This window comes from Chinchilla lanigera, unplaced genomic scaffold (genome assembly GCF_000276665.1).
Source record: "Chinchilla lanigera isolate Chin_1 unplaced genomic scaffold, ChiLan1.0 scaffold00029, whole genome shotgun sequence".
Taxonomy (NCBI): domain Eukaryota; kingdom Metazoa; phylum Chordata; class Mammalia; order Rodentia; family Chinchillidae; genus Chinchilla; species Chinchilla lanigera.
In genome coordinates this window covers 11,554,307-11,572,719 of record NW_004955430.1, presented here as the reverse complement: position 1 = coordinate 11,572,719, position 18,413 = coordinate 11,554,307, and the positions used below count along the sequence as shown (strand labels likewise).

Genomic DNA, 18,413 nt, shown 5'->3' with positions numbered 1-18,413 from the left:
ATGAAATACTGTAAACTAGGTTGTCTTTAAGCAACAGAAGTTTGTTTCTCATGGTTCTGGATCTGAGGAAGCTCAAGATCAAGTCTCGAGCGGACTCAGCATCCAGCGAGGGCCCACTTTCTGATTCTTACATGATGCTTTCTCATTGTGTCCTCAAATGATAGCAGAGGAAAGCAGCTCTCTGGGGCCCTCTTTTGTAAGGATACTAACCCCATTCATGAAGGCTCCATGGTCACAGCCTAACAGTATCCCAGAGGCCCCACCTCCTAATACCATAGTACTGATGATTATCTTTCAGCATAGGGGTTTGGGAGGAACATCACACATGCCAACCTAACAAGGTTGCGAGATTTAAATTGGACAATGGACACAAACACCCTGTTCATATTAGGGATTCTAAAGTATCAATTCTCTTCCCTTTTGCAAAATATAATCAGTCTTGAAGCTCAGTAGCTAGAAGTCATTGATGGCAGGCTAAAAATTGCATAGAATAACAGGTTCTGTTTAGACCAGGAAGGAGCAGTCATAATGGAGTCCAAGATGTACATTAGCTTCAGCTTTGAGAAAACAGCACCATGATCTATTTCTCTGGGCTGTGAAGGTTCAAGTGAAATCCCATGTGTGACAGGTTCAAGTGAAATCCCATGTGTGACAGGTTCAAATGAAATCCCATGTATGACAATACTTTGCATGTGGTTGTTTATAAACATTAGGTTCTCAAAAATTAGAATAAACAAAAAATACTGCAGCCCTTCTTAATAGCACAAAATTCTGAATATTGGTGTTTCACGTTAGTATTCAAAATATATTCTCAATTCCCTTGCCTCTATCATGGTGTATTCTCCCAGCATGTTCTCTGTTAACTTCCACAAGGGGAAGGGATTTGGCCATTTTCTTTCTTGTTCTCCAGAACAATACTGAGATCACTTATAGGTCTTTGGTAAGTATTGACTGAGTAAGTGAACTAAAAACTGAGAGTGGATTTTAAAAGAGGTTCACATAAAATTGTGATAGAATTTTTCTGTATTTATCATTTTGCAGTGACCCTTCATGTTTCCATGAAGATAAATTATATTTTAATATTTGTAGTCAACTTTGTGGCACGAAATTTTCACATTTACATCAGGTGTTGTTGAGGGACTAAAAAGAAGCTATAGTCACCCTGACAGCATTAAGTCAATAACTGCTGCAAGGACAGTTTATTCTGGAAGCATTTTTTTGTTTTTTCTTAACTTTGTCTCTAGCACTGATAAAAATTAATTTTTGTGTTCTCTAATTGATTCTGCACAAAAAAACAGAAATGTCATCTTAAAACTGATCAGTTATCTCACTAGGAGGCAGTCTACCATGATTAGTAATTTGGCTTTCGGAATAAGAAAGAATAGAGTTGATTTTTTTACTCTGTGACTTGCGCAAGTTAACTAAGGAGCCCTTTATTCACTTATGAAGTGAGGATGATATTTATACCATTGTATTTTTTTTTTACAAGAATCAAATGATATAACACTTAGGTAAATGAAACTCATATGAAGAGTAATCCAGAGTCCATACACCCACTCGTAATTTTCCTTCTTTTACTAGTGGTCCCTCCAACTGCCACGTGTCATCCTAACTCATGCTCCAGAGTAAAACTACACAGAAGCTTTTCAGCTAGACCTACCGAGAATAGCCAGTACCATGCTGTCTTTCAGAACTTCCATGGAGCCCGAGCATACAAAGTAGATGGCCTGCAACGCATCCCCCTGACGCAGCAGATACTCGCCCGGAGCACAGAAAGACGTTTTGATGTGCAAAGACAGAGACCTGAGGCAGCCCCGGCTGGCACATTCAAACAGGGACAGCTGCAAGATCTCCTTGTTCAAGTGCATAGTGATGTCAGAACGCAGCTCATCTGGAAAGTCTTTCAAAAGCTGTGGGAGAAGGGAAAGGATGAAATCAAACTGAGGTAGTACAGCCTAATTGATTTACACTGCAAGAACACAGGATGCTTTTCTGCTGTTTGGTTAACCAGTGTGTACAAGAGGAAGTCTGCGTATGCACAGTTTTGGAATTACTTTTCAATGACTGACTTTAATTATGTGCTACTGAATGATCAACTGATAAGTCTGGAGAAATAGAAAAACTGAATACAGGGACTTGGAAGGAAAACATTAACTCATTATGACTTCTCCTAAAAATTTCTTTGGGGACAGAAGTTATAGAATAGGGACCTGATGGTATTTCGGGTGATCATGGCAACATGATCACATGAAAAAATGAGAAATCAAATTTCCATTCCTAAAATGTTCCTCAACTGGGCTGGTTGGTAGGTTGGTGTGATGCTTGGTTGATTTCGATGACACTTTTTCACAGTGGTGGTGTGGGGTAGTCATGGAATCTGCATATAACACTTTGGCTAGAATTTTTGGGTCTTACTTTGTCATTTCTAATGGCTACTTTAGCTTGATTAATATAAGTATCCAAGATCACACCATTATCTTATCATAAGAATTGGTTCTTCAAAAAAGGGACAATGCAAATGGGAATAAATCTATTTGATTGACCAAGGGAGCAGTTTATGTAAAACACTGGTTAGTTCAGAGTGGGATTAGGAACACATAAGCCAAAGATGAATTGAGTTTCATGAGGGATTAAACAAAAGAGAGGTAATGAATTGTCTAAGTGTGTTTGTCACTTCTAATATTTGCTTTTGAGCATCTTGTTTTTACCTTATGATATGTGATTTCTGCCTGAAAACATCAACAGTAAAAAATGAACATTACCTCATTGGAATCTATTCCATTGTTGACTGACCAGGTTGTTTGAAAATATTCAAGCATCCTCTGCTTGAGCTGTTGAGGCAGGTGATGGACACGAATGAAGTCCTTCAGATCCTTGGTTCTGGTGTGGTAGAGAGACCATCGGGAGTACATCCTCTGTATAATGGCCGTCACGTTTCCAAATACCAAAGCATGCATCAAGGCTGGAGAGAGCACAACATATAATGAGAAATTTACAGTCTAGGTGTCATGGAGCAAGGCATAGCACTATATGTGGCTGTACCGATACAGCTGTTTTACTATAGTTGCTATAATCCAGCTGTTTTGTCACAGGTTGCATCCTGAAATAGCTGGAGATTGGTGGGAGTTAAAAAGTAAAAATTGTCAGTAATATTCAAAATAAGCTCTTTGTTCATTCTCATTACTTTAGCTGTCATCTGGTTATAAAAACTTATTTTAGATTCTATCCACACCTATATGTTTTAATATTTATGGGCAGGATGTGGTGACACAGACCTGTGATCTTAGCTACTCGGGAGGCCAAGATGGGAGGACTGTAAGTTTGAGGCCAGCCTGGGCAACATGGAAAGAGACAGTTTCAAAGTAAAGTAAAAAGAGGCTTGGGATGTTGTTCAGTGGTATAATTCTTGCTTAGCATGTGTGAAACCCTAGGAACAAGCCCCCCCAACACACACACATGCACACACACAAAGTTATAGATAGTTTAATAAACATGAGAAAATAGATTTAATGATTTAATAGATTATACTATAAATTTATAGCTTAATTCTTTATTATAAAAAATTTTAAAAATAAACACTGCAACTAGTTAGTGTATGTGGGAATTTTATCTCATCTCGTAAAAGTCATCATTTAAAATTAGTTTTATAATGTTAAATATTATACATTTGCACTCGCTGAGTATTGAGGAATGCACTAGAAATACAATTGAGGAGTTCTTGATCAGTCTGAAGCTGAGAAGAATACAGTTCCAACCTTTCCCCCATCCCAGGTCTGCTGTCAAATTTGAGAACGTTCAAGACAGAAATAAATGCACAGAGGAAGAGGAAGAGGGATTTTCTGCAGAGTCAATGCTGCCATCCTGAGAAGAGCCAGCACGGCACATGTATACGACATTCCTGTTACAAGGAAGTTGGGCAGTCGGTAGGTATGTCACCTTTCTTCCCCATGGAGTATCTTTGTTTCCACAACTACTACTGCAGCATAATGAAAGTCTCAGTTCGACAACATAATCAGAGGGTGATGAGTTTGAGGATAGCGTCCCCCCACCAAAAGGGATAGCAGAGAGTATGGACCTCACTTTCCAGGAACTGCCTGCATTGGAGAGTAGCTGCTAACCCTAAGCCGAAAAAAAAAGCATGGTAGAATTTTGTACTCCAAGTCATCAACAGACCGGAACTGGAATGGCCCATGAGACACCGGCCGAAAACCCAGAAGGCTTGGATTTAGCTGGGGCTATGAAATTAAAAGAAGAGAAAGAGCCAGATGTACTTGTATTTATGAGCAGATTAGTTCTAAGTGATGTTCAGATTTTAGCCTGGATCCTCATTCTAAGAAACTGGCAATGAAGGAAGAAGCTCAGGGTTTGAGTGAAATCATCTGTTTCAGAAGTTTTGGGTTAAAAAAAAGATTAAAAATTCAGTAGTTTGTCTACTGCAATGAAATCTCAATGTTTAAGGGGCTATTTTAAAACTTTCTTGGCATCAAAGCAGACATTAGTGTAAATGTGTTAACATTTCCTTACAGTTTCCTTCCTGAATATTACAGGGCAACCTCAATTCAATTTTTTTTTCTGTACATTTACTAGAAATTGGATAACAAAATTAAATTTAAGTCTGAAATTAGAATCCTTAAAAATGTTATATATGATAATTTCTCTACAGAATAATGGAGAGCATTCCTTAATAGCAGTATGTCACTATTTTGTAAAGTTTACTAAAATAATGTTAACCTTAAGTTCCAAACACAGAAGACAATATAATGGTTCCCTGAGAATATGGACTTCACAATCAAAAGGGTTGAGATCTGAATCTTAACTCTGTCTACCTCTTTCTAATTGCGTGAACTTGTCAAGTTATATAATTCTTTTACATGGACTCATTTTCCTCATATTCAGAGGGAGTACGAATACCTTATTCATACAGCCATTTTTAAGATTTAAAGAGTATATACTGCATACAAACATGCATTTAAAAAAAAATATTTAGTATATGGGTGAAAATGGTGGTTGTTCAATTCCTGATCTTTTTCCTATGGAAAAAGTGTTAGCATGAAAGTTCAATTTGTTCAGTGTATGCTCAAACTTCAGTATGCTCCACTGAGGACTAGGACCCAGATTTAAGATTTTCGTGTTACTTCTTAAGTAGTGGAGAATGACTCTTAATGAAAATCACTTCCTGATGAAAAATTTCAAGAAGTATTCAACAAATGCCTACAAGCTGAACATGGTGGTGCACACCTATAATCCTAGCACTTAGGAGGCTGAGGCAAGAGGATCACTGTAAGTTTGAGCCCAACCTGGGTCACATAATGAAATCTTGTCTCAAAAAAACAAAACAAACAAACAAACATCAAAAAGTACGTGCAACATGCAGGTGCATGTAAACATATATTATTCCTAAATGTTCAAATGTGAAATATGCCTCCAAAATGGAAAAAGTCATCCCAAGAAAAATATATACTACTTATCAACTTAAAGTTGCATGGCTTTTTTGGGGATTCTAAATAGTTTCTTTATTCTGTATGGTTTTATAAGCACAACAGTTCCAAATCTTAAGTATTTAATTTGGAAAAGAAGATTTCTATTTATGATAAATACTCACCAAAGAAAAGAACTGATTCTGCTCCAAATCAAGGAATTTAAACCCTGATTTCAAGGTCTGGTAATACACTTATGGGCTGTGTTTGCAAGCCTTACTGTCTTTAACACTATGTAATAGTCTTTTCATGGAGATTAAACTGAGTTCAGAGAACAATTTTATTTCACTTATTTCTTAACACTGCTTTCCTTAATTATGTGTGTGATTTTAACTTTGCTTCGCTTAATTATAATGTGTAAAGTACTTAAAGTAAGAGAAGTAATGTGTTCAGATCATTTAGCATTGGAATTGTACATTATCAACAAACTGAATTACTGGATTAATTGTAGTATTCATAAGTGTTGTTGGAAAGTACTAGTCTATGTCTTAGTCACCATAATTTCAAAGTCTCATTTCAGCATAGGAAACTACTTCTAATTTAAGGAGTTAAAAAAAAAATAAAACCATGGCTCTCATAGTTTGTCACTTTCCCAAATTATTATGGCCTTTCTGTCACTGATTTTCATTTCACCCTGGCAAAGAGTATATATAACTGTCAGACTAAATCATTCCATCTGCTATAAAGTTTGACTCAAGAACTTCTATATCCAGGTCGGTTTGAAAATTACCACTCACTTTTCCTTCACTCTTAGCAAATTTGATGTGTATAACGCTTGAGGGCTAGACCTGCTGAGGTGTGGGAGGCTCTTTTTCCTCATGGAGGAGTTTTGCATAAAATGTATTTTGTAAAATCTCATCTCAGTATCGTGTCATTGGAGGCAACTTAACAATTGAGATCACAGGCGAAAGTAAGCATATGCCAAGTGAAAGGAAGTCGTGTAAAACGGTCTGACTTTTGCTTTTGCTTTCTCTTTCCTTTTCCTTTTCCTTTTCTTTTTTCCCTTTCCCTTTCTCTTCCCTCCCTGGATTTAGGGCAACTTTGGGCTCCTAGGATATAACAAAATTGCTGATTTCTTTAGCTAACTATTCTGCAGTGGCTTTTGAATCTTGCCATGAGCTGATCTTTCCTGATATAAAAAGAGAGCAGAGCTTCCATTTTAGGTAATCTTAGCAGTCCTACTCTTTGCTCTCACCTCCTGGATGCTCTGCATCTCTCCATTCTTTATTACAAGTTTACAGGGTTGTGGATAACAGATGGCACAGAATATAAAGTGAAAAAAAAATCCTAGATAATGAATTTAAATAGCAGTGCAAAGGCATCTTAAAAATGGCCTGGATTGATGGACAGTACAGCTCACATGGCTCCAATAAAATTCTTTGCAGGAAATATGTATAGCATTGACTGATCCAAGGAGAGCATCCGCTGCTTCACAACAATAATGTTTCACTTAAAATGGAATGTCCTCAGAGCTAAGCGTGTGTACCAGGACGCTTTATCTAATTCCCAAGACTGACTTGATAGTTAGGGCAAATGTATAGGCAGTCAATACTAAGTATGATCGAAGAATGTCTGCAGACTGGGAAAGATATCTTTAATGTGTTTTGTCTGAGGCAAAAAATATACACATACTTAGACTAAGTATTTCAGACAACAGGGACATGCGTAGATATGTTTAAAAAGATTGAAAACCTGTTTTGAGGGTGAGATTGTACATACTACAAAAATTTTATGTATTATCAGTCTTTCCTAAATGTGGACGATAAAAGAAAAAGTGAAAAGGAAAGAAAATTATTTATTTAAATATCTATTACTGTTACTAGCTTATAGACTCCTTGAAAGAAAGAGCTCTATTTTTTATACTTTTCTTTTTCTTTCTCCCATTCCTCTCCCCTCCCTTCACCTTTCCCCTGCTTTATTTACAAAGCTTTGTTTCCATTCATTCTTCTTTTCTCACTTTTTCTTCCTTTCCCTCTCCACTCCTCCTTATTTCTCCTTTCCTTTTAAAGAATTTATTCATATTTCACAATATCTATTGTACATTTTGTATTTTTGTACTTTGGTACATATTATACTTTCAGTTTCTCACACCAGAGAGACAATACAATATTTACACATGTGTCCAATTTATTTCACTTAAGAGTATTTATGGTCTCAAGGTGCAATCCTTTAGTTGTAAGCGCTTCAAGCTTATCCTTCTTTATGGCTAAGTGCTACTTCACTGTATAAAATAAAACACATCTTTTTTATCCGTTCATTAGGTGATGGGTATTTAGGTTGTTTCCATGATTTAGCTATTAGAAGCTGCACTGCTATAAACATGAGTACACATATATTGCTGTGGTATGATGCTTCTAATTCTTTTGGAATAATACCAGGAAGAGGAACAGCTAGGTCAAATGAGACTTCTAGTTCTGGATTTTTGAGAAATCTTCACAATGATTTCCACAGTGATTGCATCAGTCTGTATTCCCACCAAGTCTATATTCCCATTAGTCTATATTTCCATCAGTCTATATTCTAACAGTGGAAAAGCATTCCATTTTTCACACATCCCTGCTAGAATTTGTTATTGGTTGATTTCTTAATAATAGCCATTCTTTGTAGAGTGAGATGGAATCTCAGTGTTGTCTTTATATGCATCTCTCGAATGACAGAGAGGTTGAACATTTTTTCATATACTTATTTGTCATTTGTAGTTTTTCATGTGAAAAGTGTGTCTTCATCTCGGATGCCCATTTTTGGACTGTGTCTCTAAATTTGTGGGGTCTGATTTTTTTCAATTCTTTGTCTGTTCTAGATATTAGTCTTTTGTCTGAAGAACCACTGGCTAAAATTTTTTCTCACTGTGTGGTTGTCTTTTTACTCTGTTGTCTTTTGTTGTGCAAAAGCTTTTTAATAAGATCTCAGTTGTTGACTCTTTGTAGCATTTCCCATACATTTGGAGTTTTGGTCATAAACTCTCTGCTTGTACCTATGTTTTCAAGATTTCTACTGATTTTATCTTCCAGAAGATTCAGTGTTTCTGTTTTAATAGTAAGATCTTTGATCCATTTTGATTTTAGAAACCATAAAAACTCTATAAACACATGAAAATTAAATAATGCTGTACTGAACAACCAATAGGTCACAGATAAAATTAGAGAAGAAACTAAATGGTATCTACAAATAAATGATAATGATGATATAACATGGTAAAACTTATGAGGTGCAATGAAAGCAGTTCAGTGAGGGAAGTTTATAGCAGTGAAAACAGACTGAGCTCAAATGGACAACCTCATGTTGAACCTCAAACTTCTAGAAATAGAAGAACAACTCAAGCAGAGAGATCGTATGAGGGAGGCGATAATAAAGATCGGAGCAGGTATTAATACAATTGCGACTAACAAAATATTACAAAGAATCAATGAACTGAAGAGTTGGTTCTTTAAAAGATTAAGTAAAATTGATAAACCCTTCACCAACCTTATATAAAAAAAGGAAAGACAAGACTCAAATTCATGTAATTAGGAAAAAAAAGGGTAAAATCACAATGGATCCTGTGGATATCCAGAAGATCATCAATACCAAGTTTGAAAACTATCTAACAAGACAGAAAACACAGAAGAAATGTACAGATTCCTAGGCAAGATGGTAGGAATTCACCAATGGTTGTTATATTGCATATTGTTATCTTTATATCAGTTGCTCAAATTACCATATACAAGCATGCAAAAGTGGTCAAAATATAAAAAGAATTTAAGCATTAACTATTCCTTTCAATAAACCACCAGACATCAGAAGTACAGTTATCCCAGCTATTCTTCTATAAATATACATAAGTATATATTTGCCTTAGTTCTTTCTTTCTTTTTCTTCTTTCCTTCACTCTGTACTGTCTTTAATGTTTTTTTAAATTATTATTTTCTTATTCTCTTTAATGGTTTGATCAGTCTTGCATTCTTACATCTGATAATCTGAGCAACTTCACTGAAGATAACAATATGTAATATAACAACCACTGTTAATTCCTATCATTTGGGTTGAAACTTTGTATAAGTTTTAATGTTCTTGTTTTGTTTTGTTTGTATTTTGCTATTGTTCTTTTTTAACTATTCTCTTTAAAATAAAAACAGAAATGTACAGATCCCATTTGCAATACATTCAGCCAAAACTGAATCAAGAAGATATAAAAATTCTAAATAACCCAATATCAGTCAATGAAATAAAAACTGTAATTAACAATTTACCAATAGAAAAAGCCCAGGTCTGGATAGATTCACTGCTGAATTCTACAAGAAATTTAGAGAAGATCTAATACCACTACTTCTGAAACTCTTTAATAAAATTGTAAGGGAAGCAATACTTCCTAAGTCATTCCTAGAAGCAAGTATTATCTTGATACCTAAACACAAGAAAGACTCAACCAAAAAGAGCACTACAGGCCAATCTCCCTAAAGAATATAGATATAAAAATCCTCAATAAGATAATGACAAACTGAATGCAGCAAATTATCAAGAAGATTGTACACTATGATCAAGCAGGATTTATCCCTGGGAAGCAGGGATGTTTCAACATATGCAAATCAATAAGTGTAATATACCATAGCAACCGAACCAAGGACAAAAACCACATGATCAACTCAGTAAAAGCAGAAAAAATATTTGACAAAGTCCAGCACCCCGTCATGATAAAATCCCTACAGAAAATTGGAATAGATGGTCTTTATCTAATGTGATAAAAGCCATCTATGACAAACCAACAACCAACATCATACTAAATGGACAAAATTAAAAGCTTTTTCTCTGAAATCGGGAGCAAGACAGGATATCCACTGTCTCCACTCTTATTCAACATAGTCCTGGAAACTTTAGCCAGAGCAATTAGACAAGAGAAAGAAATAAAACAAATAAAGCTAGGAAATGAAGAAATTAAATTATCATTATTTGCCGATGACATGATACTCTACATAGAAGATCTCCAAAACCCCACCAGAGGACTTCTGGATTTAATAACCAAATTGAGGCATGTAGCTGGATACAAAGTCAGTACTAAAAAATCAATAGCATACAAATAACAAATAGTACACAAACAACAAACTCATTGAGAGAAAAATTAGGGAAACCACACTTTTCACAATAGCATAAAAAAAAGAATTACCCAGAAATCAATCTAACAAAGGAAGTAAAGATTTCCACACTGAAGATTACATATTCTGAAAAGGACACTGAAGAAGATATCAGAAAATGGAAAGATATCCCTTGATCTTGAATAGGAAGAACCAACATAGTGAAAATGGCCATTCTTCCAAAATTGTTACACAGATTTAATGCAGTCCCAATCAAAATACCACAGAATTAGAGAATTAGAATCCTCTGGAGAATTAGAATTCACAGAATTAGAGAAAAGAATACTAAAAATTCATTTGGAAACAAAAGAGAGAATAGCAAAAACAATTCTAGGCAACGAAGGCAAGGTGTGGGTCATCACAATCCCTGACTTGAAATTATACTACAGAGCTACTGAGATTAAAAAAAAAACCAAAAAAACCAAAAAAACAAACAAAAAAACCCCCACAAAACAGCATGCTACTGGCAAAATAAAAACAAAAACACAAACAAAAACGTGAGGATCAGTGAAACAGATTAGAAGATGTAGAAACAAATTCAAAGATATTCAGCCACCTTACCCTTGACAAAGGGGCAGACAGGTTTACTGGAAGGAAGATAGCTTCTTTAATAAATGGTGCTGGAAAAACTGGTTTTCTACATGCCAAAGGCTAAAATTACACCCATGTCTATCTCCATGCATTAAACTAAGAATCCCATCTTGTTCATCTTTGTTTCCCAAGTCTAGCACAATTGGCATAGTTCAAATGTGCCATAAATACTTATTGAACTAAAATGAACATTTTGTTACTTGATTCTGCCTTTAAAAAGTTTTATAATTCTAAGTAAGGGGTTTAGAAGATTTATGAATTCTATATCTCCACTTTCATTTGCTTCTCAAAAGCTGTCTTTTAAAAATGATTTTTTTGTTTGTTTGTTTTTTCTGGTACTGGGAATCGAACTCATAACCTTGCGCTTGCCAGGCAGGCGCTGTGCCGCTGAGCTATATCCCCAGCCCCTAAAAATGATTTTATAGGTTCTCTAGTGGTTATCACCAACATTATACATAATATTATTTTGCTCCTACTGTTTGATTCATGATTGTTAAGATGAACCTAAAAAGTCTGATAAAAGGGGAAGACCTTAGCACGTTATTAGTCAGCTTCTCATCCTTCACTTGATAGCTATTTTCAGCTCATTTCCTGTAATTTTACAAGGTAAAATTAATATGAAAGATGCACACAGAGAAAACTACAAGAATTAAATTATACCTCATTGGGATTTCTCAAAATGAGCGCAAGTATGGAATGATACTGCATGTGAGTAACGAGGTTAATAGCATCCTATAAGCCTCTCTTCGTATTCATTAAGCGTTATTCTCACCAAAGGTAAACACAGTTATGAATTATGATCAATAAGCTCAGTTATGAATTATAATCAATTTTTCTCTAAATAAAATTCATAGGATGTCCTTCTTGGGCTCTGGCTTCTCTTCTGAGCATTGAATTTGTAAGATTTATCCGTGTAGTTTTAAGACATGGAAGTTTTACGACATCCACTCTCCTTATTGTACAGTTGTCTACTGAATAGCTGTGTCACAGGCTACTTATTTGTTCTCCCATTACTAAGTATTCCCTGATTAATAGCATTTTTCTATTAATTAGGCATTTGTTTTTCGAGATTCTTAAGGTAATGCTTCTAAGGACACCTATCCATGTGTTTTGATGCATATGTGTATACATTTCTATTACTTATACATTTAGAAGTGGAATTGTTGAATCACAGAGTAGAGGTATGTTCAGGTTTGGTTGTTGACAAAATTATTGTACTAATTGGAATGATTTTCAATGGTATAGGAAAGATCAATGTGTTCAGTATCCTTCTAAATATATGGTATTCCCAGTATTTTTTAGAATACCATTCTGGTGAGTATAAAATGGTACTCAATTTTGGTTTTAGTTTGCATGCCCATGAATGACGTGGATTACTTTTTATGGCTATTGTCTGTTTAGGTATTGAAATTTTATTTCTGAAGTGTTTTTTTCAAGCTTTTGTCCATATTTTGGGGGAACTGTCTCTTTTTCCCCATAGATTTGCAAAAGTTCTTTAAGTGAACTAGAGAAGTGCCCTTCGACAAGTACGTATTTTCAGATATCTTCCCTCATCGTGTAGTTCTCCTCTTCATGTTATGAATAATGTCTTTGTAGATGGAGAAATTCCTCAGTTTAATCTATTATTCTTCTCCCTATGATGAGAATGTTTGTGTCATGTGTGAGAAACTTTTGCCAAGTAGGAAGGCCAGGAAAATATTCTTTTATATTATCCTTTAAATCTTATTGTTTTTACTTTCATGTTTAGATAAAACCTGTCTGGAATTGATTCTCATGGACAATTTTAAGAGAAGTCAAAGTTGCTGTTCAACACATGGATAGTCATTTGCCGGAAACATTCACTGGAAATACTATCATTCCCCCTTTTTGCTACAGTAGCACTTGTGACCCAAATAGAGTGACCATAGATATATGGATCTATTCCTAAACTCTTCCATTTCATTGATTTACTCTTCAACCAATACCATACATCTTACTTATTGTAACTTTATAATACAATCTGATATCTGTAGTATAACTATCCCAATTTTGTTCTTTCTCATCATTTCTTTGATTCATTTTAGCCATTTTCATTTTTACTAAGTTTTGTAAACACCTTGTCACTTTCAAACACACTTTCACACAAGGACACAAATATACCTCTACTAGGAATTTTTTTGTTTAGGTTACATTAAATCTTCTGATTAATTTGGGCAAAACTGATATCATTACGCCATTGAGTCTATCATCACTAGCCATTACTATTTATATCCTTCTGTTATTTAAAACCATGTGTAATTTTTCTCCCTATTTTTTAGTTTTCTGTGTGGAAGGATTGCTTTCTACATATCATTTTCTAATTATCTGTAACTAGATTATACACACAATTCACTTTTACATACTGATCCTCTATCCATTAACCTTTCTAGCTTCATTTAATTAATACTAATACTGTAGCTCTCTGTGAAGCTTTGGGATTACTTCTTTGTTTTTGGTGTTCTCAAAGTTCATGGAGATTTATCTAGATACAAATTTGAAAATTATTTCTACTTAATCTCTTTATTTTATATTTTAACTATTGAAGTTTAATATATCTAAAAGATAAGCCCTGAGCAACTCTTGAGGAAATTCTTGGGGTTCCTATAGTTCTCTCAAATTGATCAACTCAGCATTTTCCACCCCATTCCCCTTCACTCAGCTTCTGCATTTTTTGGTCCTAATTATCTGGATTCTGGAAGTTCTTCTCACTGGATATTGTTATTATCTACTTTTGTAATAACTATTTTATCCCTGCTATTAGCAAATTCATCAGCTTTGTGTTGAGATTCCTAACAAGACAGTCTAAACTTAAGAGCATGGCAATATATATCTATATTTTTTCTTTTAAAAATACATTATTTTTGTGTATGTAAAAACTTTAAGTAAGTAAAAGTAGTTTCTAGTGTATAAATGAAGTAGATACTTTACAAAAACTTTGCCAGATCCTGGCATTTTAACCTCTACGACCCTTTATCTACATTGTGGTATTAATAACTGTCTCGCAGTGTTATGGAAATGAAATGAACAAAGTGCTTACTATTGTGAACTCTTATGTTTATTTCACAACGCCATGCAAATGATTAGTTCATTAGGAAATATTAAAAATGCAGGCATCATTTTTCCTAGCCTGGGGTAATTTTCACAGTAATACAAAGTTATTCTCCACAAACACAATATTAAAATATTTACCTAATAAATTCAAGTCACTCAGATGCCATTTGGCACTCAACGATAATCATTTCCTCAATGCTGCTCAAGTCACCGAAAATTTTGATGTCCTATACTCACGAGCAGTGGTTTTGTACCAGGAAAGTTGCTCCATAACTATTTAACAAAGAATGGGCAAAGTGCCATCGTCAGATTATTTCCTCTACCCTTTGGCCTTGCATAGAGCCAGCGAAGTGCCCACCTGCAGGGCACAGCAAGCAGTAGCTTAAACCTCAACAATTTCTGATCCAGGACCACTCACAACTACCTTAACAGATTCTTCAAATGCCCGATTAGTTGGCTTAAGCCTTGTGCATTTCCCCAAATTTCCCATGAGTAAAAGAAACATGGGGAAACATTAAATAACTGTAGATTGTTTATTTGCAGAATCCTTGTCATTTTGCTAGGCAGAAAGATGGCCCATCAAGGAGAGTGGAAATTATGTAAGTCGTAATACTAGATATGAAATAGTCACCACGGGCTCTGGCACACTGGAGCTCTACAGAAAATGAGAGTTCTTGTTCTCTGCTCCCTAGGCTGGTAATGCTCTACTTCAGCCAAAAGCTACTTAAAATCGCCGTGGTCCCAGCTTGCTACTTCAGCAACTCTGCCTGAGACAGCTCTGCTTTTCCTTGAAATTCTCCTGCTCCCCGCACTCTTTTTTCACTGCTCTGAACTTTCTAACTGATCTGGCACCTAGCACTGACTGCTGGATATTATTCCAGCTCTCTCCATATATTTCAGCATGTCTCCTCCAAACTGGACCATAAGCTCCGTGAGCAGAAGGTTTGGTCTTATATTTTGATTTCGCTATATTCCGACTGGCATCGTGTTGGCTTCACTAATCTCATCACCTCTCCCTTGTGAGGCTCCTGTGTGAACTATCAAGAGAGGGAATTTTTATAAAAGATTGATTTGTTCCCTGGTGTTGGAAGTCTGAATGAGCAAAAAAGGAGCACAGAAGTATGGACATAATAAATGTGGAAAGTGTTACCATCCTTACAGTTAGATGCATAAGGGGGAAGAAATGGGCTTATCTAAGACAGATGTGGAGTGGAAGAGCCTTGAGCTCTCTAGAAGCCAGGCTCCTCCTGATGGTGGTGGCCATGGTGGTCTCCCTGCGCTAGAGGGGGTCTCACAGGAGGTCCAGTGAGGCTGGTTCTGCAAGCATCCAAAAACATGGAAGGCTGGAAGCAACTGCAGCGACTAGAACATGAAAGCCATTAATAAATGTTAACTACTTATTGGTGTTTTTAGCTTTTGTTTTTATTTTCACATTTAACCAAATCATCTACCCAGTATCCTTGATTTACTAGTTAATATTCATAAAACTTAATAACCATGATCTGTTTGGGACTTTATAATGGAATTTTATACACACACCTGCAACTCAGATTCATGTAACTCCCAAACACGGGAGGAAAACAGCACGTTAAGAAAATAATGTGCTTGCTCTTTCAAAATTAGCCATCAGGTACTTATTCATCTGTCCAGAAAATGGACTTCATTAACATCACAGGCTTTCCCTGCTGATTTATATGTACATTAAAATGTTTGTCACTGCTCTCCTAATTAGTGCTTTTAGAATCTTCCGGTGTGATCAATTTATCTCTATTGTGTTTCAGGACAGGGCAAACAGAACGGAAACAGTTTGGCAGACACAGACCCCTTCTTTTGCACTGGAGAAGCAGCTCCCTTACCCCCAATCAGCATGGTGCAGATGGAGAAAATCTTCTCCGCATCTGTGTTGGCAGAAACATTCCCAAACCCCACGCTGGTGAGGCTGCTGAGGGTGAAGTACAGAGCTGCGATGTAGGCACTTCGGATTGATGGGCCGCCCAGAGTGTTGTTGCCATAGTATGGAGATTCCAGTCTCTTTCCCAGCTCATGAAGCCAACCTACCATGGGGGAAAGAGAGAGAATTTAAGATACAAAAGCAAAGTCCTACTACTAGCACATGTGGGTAACGATAAATGAACATCTAAGGACATAATTTGCTCAAGAGGAAGAAGAAAGAAAATTAAAAGGAAATGAAAGGCAACATATTAGATTTTGTCACTATCAAAATACCATGGTTATAGGTGCTGTTCTCTGTCCTACACGCAGCAGAGAAATGTGCACTAGAGAATGGATCGATGGCCAAAGCTAAAGAGGTTACTCCATTGGAAGAAACTAACTGCAGAGATTGAATCAGGCTTGCTGCTTTCTGTAACAGGTTATGCCTTTCACTAGCCCCAGTAAGCGAACTGAAATCTTAAGAAATAAAGTGGTTAGATATGTAGAGCATTTAAATCCCTACATGATAAGTAACAAAATCCACAAAAGTCTGGAGCAGTTGGGTGAGAGGGACTTTATCTCTATTCTGTAAAACCTTTCCATTTTTCACTCATTTGGATGGACATCCAGTGACCTGTGGCCATGGAAGTCCCAGCTCACGTCACCTTACTCAGGGAGCCTTTCTGCAGCCCCACTCTGCATTGGGGTGGACTTGCACAAGTAACGGATACCTTGAATGGAACTAGTTGCCTTCCTATGATGGTTTTGTGATAGTGGTGTACATCCGTTTACCAATTTTTATAAGTTGAGTGTTTTAAATATATCTAGTTTATTATATGTCAATTATACTGCCACAAATTCATAAAAAGCTCCATTAACGATGATGACAGTAGCAAGTATAAAACAATAATAACAACAATAGTATTATCTAGAATAAAAATATGAGACTATATTAAGATGCTTTATTGCCCTTAAGACATTTTAAAATGCTTTGTTTGCCCCTTAAGACATTTTATTTTGTTTTATAATTATATTTTAGAATTCTATCTCTACAATATGTACGTAAGATTCATAAGGCTCTTGTTAATAGATATTCACATGCCAGCACATTCTTATAAAACATTCCATTCAATGGCTGCCTGGAAAAATATGGAAAACCATTACACTTGTTAGGCAAGAATAGTAATACTTTAAAGTTATAGATTTTGAAACTGTACTAAGCAATTAAAATGCAAATTTGAAGCTGCTGAGAATTCCTTGGGATTCAGAAGAAATTCTTAGCAGTGAGTACCACACCTGATTCAACCTGTGTCTCTAGAGAAGCATTTTCCAAGCTTCTCCTTGCATCAGAAACATCAAGAAGGCTTATAGACCAGATTGTCATGTCACTCTGGCACAGGTGGGGAGGTTGGAGAAAGGACAGAAAGTGCTTTGTAACAAGCCCATGAGACGTTAATACTGCAGGACCATGATTTGAAATGCACCCCTCTGTAAGAACAGTTCTCAAAGGTGAATGCAACTGGGAACAGTTGTTAGAAGTACAAAACCCGGGTTCCACCTCCATAAGCTGAATCAGAATTATGGATGCCATCTCCAGGGACTGGTATGTTGTAAAGTTGCCCAGTAACCCAAGCTGGCCTCAAACGTACAGCAATCCTTCTGCCTCAGCCTCCCAAATGCTGGGATTACAGGTGTGCACCACCACACTCAGCTGGGGCCTACTTCCTATATTCTATAATTTAGTAAAACATCTGAAAATAGTGGGACTTAATAAATGTTAAGTTTAAGAAGTGAGTGTATTAATTCATGTAGAATGTTTCTTTGTGATGAGATGAGATTACATAAAAATACTGATGGAGGTATAACAACCCATGCAAAAGGATATTGGTATTATACAATGTGTAATAAAAATACATCATGTAATGAAATATACATGTAATAAAATATTTCGATAGAAAGTAATGACCAAGTGTTAGTTTTATGTGATAAAATGTGATTCCATTAATAAATTAAAGACATTCACCCTGACTAGAAAGATTTCATGGAAAGAATAAGCTCTAGATTCAAATATAGATTTAAATCTGGATGTTGCTATTTATATATGCTATGGAAATCATTTCTTTGAGTTTCAGTTTTTCTCTTTGTTAAAAATAGCAACTCTTTCTAACTGGCACGGTTGCAGTGATGTTAAATAAGATGCCACAGGACCTGTGGAACAGATTAGAAGATGAGGACA

At 35.8% G+C, this 18,413-nt stretch overlaps 1 protein-coding gene across 1 annotated transcript in view; it reads right to left on the bottom strand.

Annotated features, from left to right (window-relative positions):
- The window catches only part of Kcnh8 (potassium channel, voltage gated eag related subfamily H, member 8), a 355,986-nt gene that overhangs the window by 82,116 nt on the left and 255,457 nt on the right, over positions 1 to 18,413 (bottom strand). The window contains exons 8-10 of the mRNA XM_005387459.2: positions 16,102 to 16,299; positions 2,763 to 2,962; positions 1,661 to 1,910 (exon numbers count right to left, since the gene is read on the bottom strand). Coding sequence (XP_005387516.1) covers positions 1,661 to 1,910; positions 2,763 to 2,962; positions 16,102 to 16,299 — 648 coding nt within the window. The remainder of the gene's footprint in view (positions 1 to 1,660; positions 1,911 to 2,762; positions 2,963 to 16,101; positions 16,300 to 18,413) is intronic.